Source organism: Pan paniscus, chromosome 1 (assembly GCF_029289425.2).
Source record: "Pan paniscus chromosome 1, NHGRI_mPanPan1-v2.0_pri, whole genome shotgun sequence".
Taxonomy (NCBI): Eukaryota; Metazoa; Chordata; class Mammalia; order Primates; family Hominidae; genus Pan; species Pan paniscus.
Window position 1 is genome coordinate 180,415,358 of NC_073249.2, and position 14,232 is coordinate 180,429,589.

A 14,232-nucleotide genomic window follows, 5' to 3' on the forward strand; every position below is an offset into this window, starting at 1 on the left:
CTTCCTTGGTGGTCAAATTCTGGAGGGCTAAATGTGTGTGTGTGTGAATGATCACAAACAACCCTACCTGTGGTGTTGTTCGTGTGGATGATGGCAAGTCCTACTGCTGGACGGAGTGAGTGGGTCCTCTCCACGTTTCCGTAGCTACCTCATATGGCTTAGGGAGGATCCTGCGGTGGGATTTCTACCGGAATGCCAATGCTGAGGGGGGCCTAATTCTCCCTTGGGGGAGCAGCCAGAGAGGACAACACGAGTGGGAAGTGTGCAAAGGACCTTCAGAGGGGGAAAGGGAGGAAACAGGTCAACCTTCCAGGGCAGCAAGACAAGACACCCCCTGGTTTAAGGGGTTGAGGCTTCCAGGAAAGCAAGGCAAGACACCCACTGGTTTGAGGGGTTGAGCCTTCCAGGGCAGCAAGGCAAGACACCTCCTAGTTTGAGGGGTTGAGCCTTCCAGGGCAGCAAGGCAAAACACCCCCTGGTTTGAGGGGTTGAGCCTTCCAGGTCAGGCAAGGCAAGATACCCCCTGGTTTGAGGCGTTGAGCCTTCCACAAATTTCAGGGGATCAAAAACCTCACACAAACCTCCGGTAGTAAGAAAAATATTCAGAATTCCCCTTTCCTTTCTTCTCAGGGAAGAAAAAGTAGCTGCACTCCTGACGGTCCCTTCCCTAGGGGAAGGGGAAGGAGAGGGGAGAACAGCAGCATAAGCAGCTGGCAGAGGCAGGGAAAGACCAGCAGAGAGGAAAGAGAAACTGGGAGAGGAAGTTGGAGAGAAAGAGAGAGGCAAAGAGAGAGAAAGAGAGGCAGAGAGAGAAAGAGACAGAAAGAAGCCAGGCGTGGTGGCTCATGCCTGTAATCCCAGCACTTTGGGAGGCCGAGGCCGGCGGATCACAAGGTCAGGAGATCAAGACCATCCTGGCTAACACCGTGAAACCCCATCTCTACTAAAAATACAAAAAAATTAGCCAGGCGTGGTGGCGGGCGCCTGTAGTCCCAGTTACTCAGGAGGCTGAGGCAGGAGAATGGTGTGAACCCGGGAGGCGGAGCTTGCAGTGAGCCGAGATCGCGCCACTGCACTCCAGCCTGGGTGATAGAGCTAGACTCTGTCTCAAAAGAAAAAGAGAGAGAGAGAGGGAGTCAGAGACAGGGAAAGAGAGAGAGAGTCAAAGAGAGAGAGAGAGAAAGAGAGATAGAAGTAGTAAAGAGAAAACAGTGTACCCTATTCCTTTAAAAGCCAGGATAAAATTTAAAACCTGTAATTGATAATTGAAGGTCTTCTCCATGACCCTATTAACACTCCAATACCACCCTGTTGTCAGTGTAAACAAGGATGTAGCCCAAAAGCACTGAGGCCACTGACAACCCGTAACCTCCCTAATCAAAACTCCTTAACCCAGTAATTGGCAGATGGCCCAAATGCATTCAATCTGTAGCAGCAACTGCTTTGCTAACAGAAGAAAGTAGAAAAACAACTTTTAGAGGAAACCTCATGTGAGCACACCTCATCAGATCAGAACTATCCTAAGTCAAAAAAAAAAAAAAAGGTAGCTTACTGACTCAAGAACCTTAAAGTATGAGGCTGTTCTGTTAGAAAAAAATGATTTACATTAACCACTGAAAATTCCCTTAACCCAGCAGGTTTCCTAACAGGGGATCTAAATCTTAATTAATTACCATACAAAGGTCCGACCAGACCTAGGAAGAACTCCCTTCAGGACAGGATGATAGATGGTTCCTCCTGGGTAATTGAGGGAAAAAGACACAATGGGTATTCAGTAAGTGATAAGGAAACTCTTATAGAAGCAGAGTTAGGAAAATTGCCTAATAATTGGCCTGTTCAAATGTGAGAGCTGTTTGCACTCAGCCAAGCCTTAAAGCACTTACATAATCAGGAAGGACCCATCTATACCAATTCTAAGTTAATATGGACTGAATGAGGTCTTATTAATAGCAAAGAATAGTTGAAATTCCAAACTTAAAATGTTTTCAACAAAAGTTAAAAAAAAAAAAGTGAAAAAATGGCTACCCTCTTTGGGTCCCCTCCCTTTGTATGGGAGCTCTGTTTTCACTCTATGAAATCTTGCAACTGCACTCTCTTCTGGTCCGTGTTTGCTATGGCTGGAGCTGAGCTTTCGCTCGACATCCACTACTGTTTGCTGCCATGGCAGACCTGCCGCCGACTTCCATCCCTCTGGATCCGGCAGGGTGTCTACTGTGCTCCTGATCCAGCGAGGCGCCCATTGCCGCTCCCAATCAGCCTAAAGGTTTGCCATTGTTCCTGCACGGCTAAGTGCCCAGGTTCATCCTAATCAAGCTGAACACTAGTCACTGGGTTCCACGGTTCTCTTCCATGACCCACGGCTTCTAATAGAGCTATAAAACTCACCGCATGGCCCAAGATTCCATTCCTTGGAATTCGTGAGGCCAAGAACCCCAGGTCAGAGAACACCAGGCTTGCCACCATCTTGGAAGCGGCCCGCCACCATCTTGGGAGCTCTGGGAGCAAGGACCCCCCAGTAACATTTGGCGACCACGAAGGGACCTCTAAAGCAATGGGAAACGTTCCCCACAAGGCAAAAACGCCCCTAAGATGTATTCTGGAGATTTGGGACCAATTTGACCCTCAGACGCTAAGAAAGAAATGACTTATATTCTTCTGCAGTACCACCTGGCCATGATATCCTCTTCAAGGGGGAGAAACCTGGCCTCCTGAGGGAAATATAAATTATAACACCATCTTACAGTGAGACCTCTTTTGTAGAGAAGAAGGCAAATGGAATGAAGTGCCGTATGTACAAACTTTCTTTTCATTAAGAGACAACTCGCAATTATGTAAAAAGTGTGATTTATGTCCTACAGGAAGCCCTCAGAGTCTACCTCCCTACCCTGGTGTCCCCCCGACTCCTTCCCCAACTAATGAGGACCCCCCTTCAACCCAAACGTCCAAAAGGAGATAGACAAAGGGGTAAACAATGAACCAAAGAGTGCTAATATTCCCCAATTATGCCCCTCTCCAAGCAATGGGAGGAGGAGAATTCGGCCCAGCCAGAGTGCATGTACCTTTTTCTCTCTCAGACTTAAAGCAAATTAAAATAGGCCTAGGTAAATTCTCAGATAACCCTGATGACTATATTGATGTTTTCCAAGGGTTAGGACAATCCTTTGATCTGACATGGAAAGATATAATGTTATTGCTAAATCAGACACTAAACCCAAATGAGAGAAGTGCTGCCATAACTGCAGCCCGAGAGTTTGGTGATCTCTGGTATCTCAGTCAGGTCAATGACAAGATGACAACAGAGGAAAGAACGATTCCCCACAGGCCAGCAGGCAGTTCCCAGTGTAGACCCTCACTGGGACACAGAATCAGAACATGGAGATTGGTGCAGCAGACATTTGCTAACTTGCGTGCTAGAAGGACTAAGGAAAACTAGGAAGAAACCTATGAATTATTCAATGATGTCCACTATAATACAGGGAAAGGAAGAAAATCCTACTGCCTTTCTGGAGAGACTAAGGGAGGCATTGAGAAAGCATACCTCTCTGTCACCTAACTCTATTGAAGGCCAACTAATCTTGAAGAATAAGTTTATCACTCAGTCAGCTGCAGACATTAGAAAAAAACTTCAAAAGTCCGCCTTAGGCCTGGAGCAAAACTTAGAAACCCTATTGAACTTGGAAACCTTGGTTTTTTATAATAGAGATCAGGAGGAGCAGGCGGAATGGGACAAACAGGATAAAAAAGAGGCCACCACTTTAGTCATGGCCCTCAGGCAAGTGGACTTTGGAGGCTCTGGAAAAGGGAAAAACTGGGCAAATCGAATACCTAATAGGGCTTGCTTCCAGTGCAGTCTACAAGGACACTTTTAAAAAGATTGTCAAAGTAGGCTGGGTGAGGTGGCTCACACCTGTAATCCCAGCACTTTGGGAGGCCAAGGCAGATGGATCACAAGGTCAGGAGATCGAGACCATCCTTGCTAACACAGTGAAACCCCATCTCTACTAAAAATATAAAAATTAGCCAGGCATGGTGGCAGGCACCTGTAGTCCCAGCTACTTGGGAGGCTGAGGCAGGAGAATGGCATGAACCTGGGAGGCAGGGCTTGCAGTGAGCTGAGATTGCGCCACTGCACTTCATCCAGCCTGGGCGACAGAGCAAGACTCCATCTCAAAAAAAAAAAAAAAAAGAAAAAAGATTGTCCAAGTAGAAATAAGCCACCCCTTCGTCCATGCCCCTTATGTCAAGGGAATCACTGGAAGGCCCACTGCCCCAGGGGACGAAGGCCCTCTGAGTCAGAAGCCACTAACCAGATGATCCAGCAGCAGGACTGAGGGTGCCCGGGGCAAGTGCCAACCCATGCCATCACCCTCACAGAGCCCCAGGTATGCTTGACCATTGAGGGCCAGGAGGTTAACTGTCTCCTGGACACTGGCGTGGCCTTCTCAGTCTTACTCTTCTGTCCCGGACAACTGTCCTCCAGATCTATCACTATCCAAGGGGTCCTAGGACAGCCAGTCACTAGATACTTCTCCCAGCCACTAAGTTGTGACTGGGGAACTTTACTCTTTTCACATGCTTTTCTAATTATGCCTGAAAGCCCCACATCCTTGTTAGGAAGAGATATTCTAGCAAAAGCAGGGGCCATTATACACCTGAACATAGGAAAAGGAACACCCGTTTGTTGTCCCCTGCTTAAGGAAGAAATTAATCCTGAAGTCTGGGCAACAGAAGGACGATATGGATGAGCGAAGAATGCCCGTCCCATTCAAGTTAAATTAAAGGATTCCGCCTCCTTTCCCTACCAAAGGCAGTATCCCCTTAGACCTGAGGCCCAACAAGGACTCCAAAAGATTGTTAAGGACCTAAAAGCCCAAGGCCTAGTAAAACCATGCAATAGCCCCTGTAGTACTCCAATTTTAGGAGTACAGAAACCCAACGGGCAGTGGAGGCTAGCGCAAGATCTCGGGATTATAAATGAGGTATTGTCCCTCTATACTCAGCTGTACCTAACCCTTATACTCTGCTTTCCCAAATACCAGAGGAAGCAGAGTGGTTTACAGTCCTGGACCTTAAGGATGCCTTTTTCTGCATCTCTGTACAACCTAACTCTCAATTCTTGTTTGCCTTTGAAGATCCTTCGAACCCAACGTCTCAACTCACCTGGACTGTTTTACCCCAAGGGTTCCGGGATAGCCCCCATCTATTTGGCCAGGCGTTAACCCAAGACTTGAGCCAGTTCTCATACCTTGACACTCTTGTCCTTCAGTATGTGGATGATTTGCTTTTAGCCACCCATTCAGAAACCTTGTGCCATCAAGCCACCCAAGCGCTCTTAAATTTCCTCGCCACCTGTGGCTACAAGGTTTCCAAACAAAAGGCTCAGTTCTGCTCACAACAGGTTAAATGCTTAGGGCTAAAATTATCCAAAGGCACCAGGGCCCTCAGTGAGGAATGTATCCAGCCCATACTGGCTTATCCTCATCCCAAAACCCTAAAGCAACTAAGAGGGTTCCTTGGCATAACAGGCTTCTGCCGAATATGGATTCCCAGGTATGGCGAAATAGCCAGGCCATTATATACGCTAATTAAGGAAACTCAGAAAGCCAATACCCATTTAGTAAGATGGACACCTAAAGCAGAAGTGGCTTTCCAGGCCCTAAAGAAGGCCCTAACCCAAGCCCCAGTATTAAGCTTGCCAACGGGGCAAGACTTTTCTTTATATGTCACAGAAAAAAACAGGAATAACTCTAGGAGTCCTTACACAGGTCCAAGGAATGAGCTTGCAACCCGTGGCAGACCTGAGTAAGGAAACTGATGTAGTGGCAAAGGGTTGGCCTCATTGTTTATGGGTAATGGTGGCAGTAGCAATCTTAGTATCTGAAGCAGTTAAAATAATACAGGAAAGAGATCTTACTGTGTGGACATCTCATGATGTGAACAGCATACTCACTGCTACAGGAGACCTGTGGCTGTCAGACAGCCATTTACTTAAATACCAGGGTCTATTACTTGAAGGGCCAGTGCTGCAACTGTGCACTTGTGCAACTCTTAACCCAGCCACATTTCTTCCAGACATTGAAAAAAAGATAGAACATAACTGTCAACAGGTGATTGCTCAAACCTATGCCGCTCGAGGAAACCTTCTAGAGGTTCCCTTGACTGATCCTGACCTCAACTTGTATATTGATGGAAGTTCCTTTGTAGAAAAAGGACTTCGAAAAGTAGGGTATGCAGTGGTCAGTGATAATGGAATACTTGAAAATAATCCCCTCACTCCAGGAACTAGCGCTCAGCTGGCAAAACTAATAGCCCTTACTCGGGCACTAAAATTAGAAAAAGAAAAAAGGGTAAACATATATACAAACTCTAAGTATGCTTACCTAGTCCTCCATGCCCATGCAGCAATATGGAGAGAAAGGGAATACCTAACTTCCGAGGGAACATCTATCAAACATCAGGAAGCCATCAGGAGATTATTATCGGCTGTACAGAAACCTAAAGAGGTGGCAGTCTTACACTGTTGGGGTCATCAGAAAGGAAAGGAAAGGGAAATAGAAGGGAACCGCCAAGCGAATATTGAAGCCAAAAGAGCCACAAGGCAGGACCCTCCATTAAAAATGCTTATAGAAGGACCCCTAGTATGGGGTAATCCCCTCTGGGAAACCAAGCCCCAGTACTCAACAGGAGAAATAGAATAGGGAACCTTACAAGGACATAGTTTCCCCCCCTCAGGATGGCTAGCCAACAAAGGAAAAATACTTTTGCCTGCAGCTAACCAATGAAAACTACTTAAAACCCTTTGCCAAACCTTTCACTTAGGCATTGATAGCACCCATCAGGTGGCCAAATTATTATTTACTGGACCAGGCCTTTTTAAAACTATCAAGCAGATATTCAGGGCCTGTAAAGTGTGCCAAAGAAATAATCCCCTATACTGCAGGCCATATATTTCAATCCCTGTATCTTTAACCTCCTCATTAAGTTTGTCTCTTCCAGAATCAAAGCTGTAAAACTACAAATTGTTCTTCAAATGGAGCCCCAGATGCAGCCCATGACTAAGATCTACTGTGGACCCCTGGACCAGCCTGCTAGCCCACGCTCCAATGTTGATGACATCAAAGGCACCCCTCCCAAGTAAATCTCATCTGCACGACCCCTACTCGCCCCAATTCAGCAGGAAGCAGTTAGAGCAGTCGTCGGCCAACCTCCCCAACAGCACTTGGGTTTTCCTGTTGAGGGGGGTACTGAGAGACAGAACTAGCTGGATTTCCTAGGCCAACTAAGAATCCCTAAGCCTAGCTGGGAAGGTGATCACATCCACTTTTAAACACGGGGTTTGCAACTTAGCTCACACCCGACCAATCAGGTAGTAAAGAGCGCTCACTAAAATGCTAATTAGGCAAAAACAGGAGGTAAAGAAATAGCAAATAATCTATCGCCTGAGAGCACAGCGGGAGGGACAATGATTGGGATATAAACCCAGGCATTCGAGTCAGCAATGTCTACCCTCTTTGGGTCCCCTCCCTTTGTATGGGAGCTCTGTTTTCACTCTATTAAGTCTTGCAACTGAAAAAAAAAATGTGGGGGGGGGCGGGTAGAATTTATGTAAAAAGAATGTTATATGGTAAATTCGTGTCCTAAAATAAAGTAACTGGCTGTTTAAATAAAGGGATGTTTGCAACAAGTCAGAAAGTTGAGGCATGTCGAAGAATTGTCTGTAAAAGTCATGGAAAAAAGTTATAAAAGGGAATTTATGCAAGAAATGTTGTATAATTTAAAAGTAATTAGGCCTCCTGAATGTAAAACTATTGAAGAAACAGTTTATGTGCAAGGTGTGTAAGGAAAGTAAATTATACCTTGGTAAAAGGTTATAAGGAAGCATAAGAATGTGGATTTTTATCTACATTAAAAGGTTAAAAAATTGTTTTAAAGGTTTAAGCAAGTTTTGAAAACAATTATAAAGGAAATTCTGTGTGTAAACATTGGCTAAAGTTAAATGGGTATCATCCAGTTTTTCTGTGAACTTGACATTGAAATAAAACACAACAGGTTTTTCTTAAAGCACTAACCTGCTCTTTAACAAAAATTATAAAAGATTGAAAACAATCTATAAAAATCTTACCTTATGGTCAGACATTAAAATTGGATAAATATGTCTACAAGATTTTATTAAAATTCAATTTAACATTAATAACACACTAATATAAAGGTGAAATTTAGTTTATCTGGTATAAAAATGATACAGGAAGCATTGTTAAATATAAAATGGTATTTGGCTTTCTTTGGTCTAAAAACTAATAAAAATAGGTGCTAAAGAAAATTTCTCAGCAAGAAGGCACCAAGGACTATGAAGTCCACTGCTGATGTCCCCACATTTTAACCAAAAGATCAATTTCTTAGGAATTATACACTTGGTTTATCCTCCACCTTCTCTTCCCTTAAAACAAGAGGTCTTTTAGCACAGGGGCCACCTTTGGAGTTGCCAGGACATCAGCATCGGCCTGGGGATCATGTTCTCGTCAAAGGGTGGAAAGAAGGGAAACTCAAGCCAGCCTGGGAAGGACTCTACTTTGTGCTGCTAACCACCGAGACTGCTTTTGATACAGCGGAAAGGGATGGACACATCACACCTGAGTCAAGCAAGTGCCATTATCATCAGAATCATGGGCCATTGTTCCTGGATCAAGCCCTACCAAATTAAAGCTAAGAAAAGTTTAGTCTGTCTATCTGTAACAAAGACATTGCAAGGTCTGACTGCTCTGTCCAATAGTTAGCCAACAACTCAGTGGTAAATGATCCCTTTACAGCATGGCTAAAAAGTGGTTTGGTAAATAGAAAGGAATAATAGCCTCAATTCTAACTTCCCTCACAGCCGTAATGGGTGTACTTATTCTTATCGGGTGCTGTGTCATACATCCATCCGTGGGTTGGTGCAGAGGCTCATAAAAACAGCACTTACTAAAACCTCCCTTAACTATCCTCCACCTTATCCAGAGAAGCTTCTTCTTTTGGAAAATCAAGCAGAACAACTAAGCCAAGACATGTTAAAGAAGTTTGAAGAGAAAGAGCTGCAAGGAAATTCAAGAGGAGGGATTACTAGATGTGAGTTCTAAATTTCTCTTCAAAGAATCACTATGTCAGTATGTTCAATTATTTGCCTTCTACTTTTAAACTTAACTTCCTTGTAAAGCAACCTTTTTTGATTACCTACTCCACCCCGACTCATTCCAATTACCTGCTCTGCCCTGACTCATTCTCCACCCTGACCCATTCCGATCTCCTGCTCTGCCATAACCATTTTTCCCGCCAAACCACTCACCCCATCACTCTCTTTAAATTAGCCAATCGGAATTAGTTTAGCCTGTGCAGTCTAACCCTAGCCAATAGGTGAACCACACAGCAGCAGAGGCCACATGCATCAGGAATAAGAAACCCTTCCCCTCCCTTGTCCAGCCGTGCACTCACCATTGCTCCATCTGTGAGGGCACACCCTTCTATAGAGGTAAATTGCCTTGCTAAGAAGAAAAAAAAAGAAAATTTTATATTTGAGTGCTATTTCTTTTGTGGCACCAAAACTTTATTTATAACACCAGCCTGGCCGGGCACGGTGGCTCACGCCTGTGATCCCAGCACTTTGGGAGGCAGAGGCGCGCGGATCATGAGGTCAGGAGATCGAGACCATCCTGGCTAACACAGTGAAACCCCGCCTCTACTAAAAATACAAAAAATTAGCCAGGCGTGGTGGCAGGCGCCTGTAGTCCCAGCTACTCGGGAGGCTGAGGCAGGAGAATGGCATGAACCCGGGAGACAGAGCTTGCAGTGAGCCGAGATTGCACCACTGCACTCCAGCCTGGGCGACAGAGCGAGACTCCGTCTCGAAAAAAAAAAAACAAAAAAAAAACACCAGCCAACAAGATCAGGAGCAGTGACAGATTGGGTTCACAGACCTCTTTAACCTCCACAAACCCTGTAGCAGTATCTTTCCTGGAGAACCAGGAGGCTGGTCATGCACCACAGGGTGCCCACCTCTCCCCAGCATGGGGCTTCCGGTGCGCCAGCCCAGGACAAACACTGGAAGAGTCTCTGGGGCGTCCACCCCCTGCCCCTCCTCTTTCCCAAACCCGGGACACCGGGTCTCTCACCCTGGGCTCTTCTTCATGGCCCAATCCACCCATTATTTGTCCTTTGGCTCAGCCACTTCCTGCAGACTGGCCTCCCCAGGGTCACCCTGTCCCAGTCCTGGGTACTTCTGGATTTTACATCCAAGAAGCAGAAGGAATGCCAGACCAGGGGGAGTCTGGGGACCTGGTCCGCTTCAGAGGGGGATGAATTACACGGATACAGACACACACACACAGGTTCCCTACTGCTGTCCTGGCCTCTCTCACAGAACTTTACGTGCTTTATCTCAGTTGTTCTCCCAACAACTTTATGAGAAAAGCATTTTTGGCCCAGTGCAGTGGCTCAAACCTGTAATTCCATTACTTTTGGAGGCCGAGGTAGGTGGATCACCTGAGGTTAGGAGTTCGAGACCAGCCTGACCAACATGGTGAAACCCTGTCTCTACAAAAAATGCAAAAATTAGCTGGGCGTTTTGGCTTGTGCCTGTAATCCCAGCTACTTGGGAGGCTAAGGCAGGAGAATCACTTAAACCTGGGAGGTGGAGGTTGCAGTGAGCCGAGATCATGCCACTGCACTCCAGCCTGGGCAACAGAGTGAGACTGTCTCAAAAAAAAAAAGAAGCATTTTTATGCTCATATTACTGATGAAGTAACTGAAGACAAATGGCATTAAATAACTTGTGTCCCATAGAACTGATGTTTATAAATTAAGTATTTAAAAAATAAAAGTAACTTTTGTGGGTCACACAGGTGGCTGAGTGGATGGGGATTCCACTGGGAAGCCGAAAGCCAGAGCTCTTCCCTATCCGTCAGCACCACCATTACTGCCCCTGGGAATGGGTCGTAAAAGTTTAGAATGTGTGTATCTTTGGGTTGACGTGTAGCTTTTTTCATTGCATAGTGGCCCTATTTGTCCCAACGACTTTTTTACTTAAAGTATGATGGGGCACAGGTAAGTGCTTTGTGCCGGGAAACACTGTCTCCTGAAACATGGGGAGGGGCTCCCGGGTGGAGGTGCAGTCCCAGATCCTGGTTGTTTTTACGTCTCTGAATCTGCGCCTTTACTTTTCTAAGGGGGCTGGTTATGATGCCTACTTTGCAAGATTGTTAGCAACACTGCCTGGCACTTAGTAGGCCCTCCATAAATGATTATGAATGGAGTGAAAGGCCCACCTATGGAAAGACTTGGTTGGTAATGGAAGAATCCCAGCCTGAGGGCCTTGAGTCAGGCTCTTGAGTATGTTAAGCAAGGTCCCAAATCCTCGCATTTCTGTCTTCAGTGAGGATTGAGTGCCTCTGTTCCTACTCAGCACTGATAACCCTTTACAAGTTTCAAGTCCTAGACCTCAGTTTCCCTAGAAAAAGGGAGCTGACAGGTGCTGATGACAGAAACAGCAATCTGAAGTGGTTCTTATGAGGTCACCTCACCCCATTTCCTGAGTAAAAGAATAGGATTCTAGCCCTCAACTCACCATTCATTTGTTGGATGACCTTGGGTAACTCAATTCTTCCTTTTGCAAAATGAGAAGCATTTTTCCAGACCCTCTCTCCTTCTCAAAGGGAAAATAATATATAGTCCTAGGGAAACACTGGTCATTCCTGAGGCTTAATCACCAAGTTTGTAACCTGTTGTGAGTAGGGCCAAGATTTGCTACTTTAGGGACTCCAGTTGCAAAGCATTCACTTGTGTTTGCTGAAATGATGGCTTCTCTAAACAGAAAGCTCCCTGGGCGCATATTAAATATAACCTAATTTACAAAAAGGGTCTAGGGGTTAGGAGTGGGTTTGGAGGCCAGTGCAGCAAGTCCTGGACTGACTCTAATGTTCAAGTCACAGTGAGTGGCCACTTTGTTCCTGTGAGAGAGGATCCAGAAACCCTTCTGACATCCAGTGATTCAATTCAACAGACATCCACTGACACCTGCTACTATATGCTGTGCTCTAGGGAAACTTAAACGAATAGTAGACCAAAAATCTGGCCTGAATGGGAAGAAAAAAGATTGCATAGACCAAGACAGGCTTTGGTGGAAATGCAGAGATCGTGCTGCATAACCCAGAGGGCCTTGGATTCTGGGCCCTTGGACTGTGTTGGGGAGAGTCTTTGGGGGAAGCAAGATGGCACATGATTCAGAGCAAGTGTTTTAGAGCTTGGCTGTAGAGTAGAACTAGCTAGTAACCCATCCTTGTTGTGTGACTCTCTGTGTCCCCATTTCCTTACCTGTCAAATAATGGTAATAATAGTACCCCCCCACAGCAAATACTCTGGTACTATTATATGAATCAAATGAGCTAATGCATGTAACACAACCAGAACAGGGCCTAGCATATGTATAGTAAAAAATCCATGCATGTTAATCATTATTATTATTGCTGTTGTTATTACTTATTATTAGAAAAATAGAGGCCTACAGAGAGGGGTTTTATGGGCTGAGAATCCCAAGCTCAGGAACCAGACTGCCTGAGTTCAAATCCTAACTCTGCCACTTACTGTGTAACCTGGAGTAAGCCTCTTTAACCTCTTGTGCCTCAGTTTCCTTATCTGTAAAATGGGGATAACACTGGTGACTATCTCACAGAATTGATGTGAACATTAAGCAAGTTAATCCAAGCAGAGCTTGGAACAGCACCTCATCCACTGTAAGTGTTCAATAAATATTAGCTCACTTTATTTTAAGCAGAGATATATGCAATCCAACCAGTATTTTGAGAAGGCAGTATGGAGGAGGGTTGGGAGAGGCAAGCTGGAAGCTAAGGTCATGGACTAGAAGAGCAGGTGGATGCAAAGATCCAATGGGGGTGGGTTTCCAGGGCTCCACTTGTGTTATCCAGAAGGTAACACCACACCATTCTGTGAGCCATAATCTGCTGTCAGGTCATTCATGCAAGAGTTACTCCTGCCCACAGCCCCTCTAGCAGACCCTGGTAAGTTTCCCTGTCAGCATCCGCAGTCAGCTGGTGATGGTAAGTTATTCTTATGTGTCTTCAGCTGTTGAGTGGGAAGACAGGTAATACCTTCCCTGGCACCCTCTGAGGTGGGGGCAGGGCTGTCCAAGGGAGAGAAGAAGGGAAGGGAGCTTCTCAGATTCCAGAGGGTGTGAAGTCTGTCTTTGTTCCAGGGATGGGAGCAGTAAATGCTCTGCTTCTTCATTTCCTTTCTCTTCCGTGAGCCTTTCCCAGGGGCCTACTAAAGGGGAGGATGCAGTCCAGCTCTAAGGAACTGCTATGATTTGAGTGTATGTGTCCCTCAAAATTCATGCTGAAACCTGATCACCAAGGTAATGGTATTAGAAGGTGGAGCTTTTGGGGGGGGTGATTAAGTCAAAAGGTCCCTGGCCTCATAAATAGGATTAAAGACCTTATAAAAGAGGTATGGGGTAGCTGTTCACAGCCCCTTTTCCCTTCTGTTCTTCTGCCGTGGGAGGACTCAGCCATAAGACACCATCTATAAAGCAATGAGCAAGCCTTCCCCAGACACCAAATCTGCCAGTGCCTTGACCTTAGACCTCCCAGCCTCTAGAACTGTAAGAAATAAATGTTCCACTCTTTTATAAATTACCCATTCTCAAGTTGTTTTTGTTTGTTGTTTGGTTGGTTTGTTGGTTGGTTTTGAGACAGAGTCTCACTTGGTTGCCCAGGCTGGAGTGCAGTGGTGCGATCTCAGCTCACTGCAACTTCTGCCTCCCAAGTTCAAGCGATTCTCCTGCCTCAGCCACCCAAGTAGCTGGGACTATGGGCGTGCACCACCACACCCAGCTAATTTTCATATTTTTAGTAGAGATGGGGTTTCACCATGTTGGCCAGGATGGTCTAGATCTCTTGACCTTGTGATCTGCCCACCTTGGCCTCCAAAAGTGCTGGGATTATAGGTGTGAGCCGCCCCACCTGGCCCTTCTCAAGTATTTTGGTATAGCTGCATGACTGGACTAAGACAGGAACTCACAGCCCCACATAGGAGGGAGGATTCCACACTCAGAAGCACTGCCTAGGGTGCTGACAATTTACAAAGCACTGTCAGGACTTTGAATGCAGATATCTGGGCCCCCTACCAACCTCTACACCCTCCTCTGAGTTTGGGGAGAGTTTGTCTTCTCTGCTAAGTTGATTACATAAA

The 14,232-nt window shown here is 45.7% G+C and overlaps 1 protein-coding gene across 2 annotated transcripts in view; it reads right to left on the reverse strand.

Moving 5' to 3' along the window:
- NSUN4 (NOP2/Sun RNA methyltransferase 4) overlaps window positions 1–14,232 on the reverse strand; it is a 61,477-nt gene that overhangs the window by 7,391 nt on the left and 39,854 nt on the right. The window contains exon 7 of one of the 2 annotated variants that reach the window (XM_063601292.1): window positions 9,466–9,515. The exons of the other annotated variant lie outside the window; for it this stretch is intronic. Coding sequence (XP_063457362.1) covers window positions 9,495–9,515 — 21 coding nt within the window. The 3' untranslated portion in view covers window positions 9,466–9,494. Of the gene's footprint in view, window positions 1–9,465; window positions 9,516–14,232 lie in introns of those variants that run through there. 2 annotated transcript variants of the gene reach the window in all.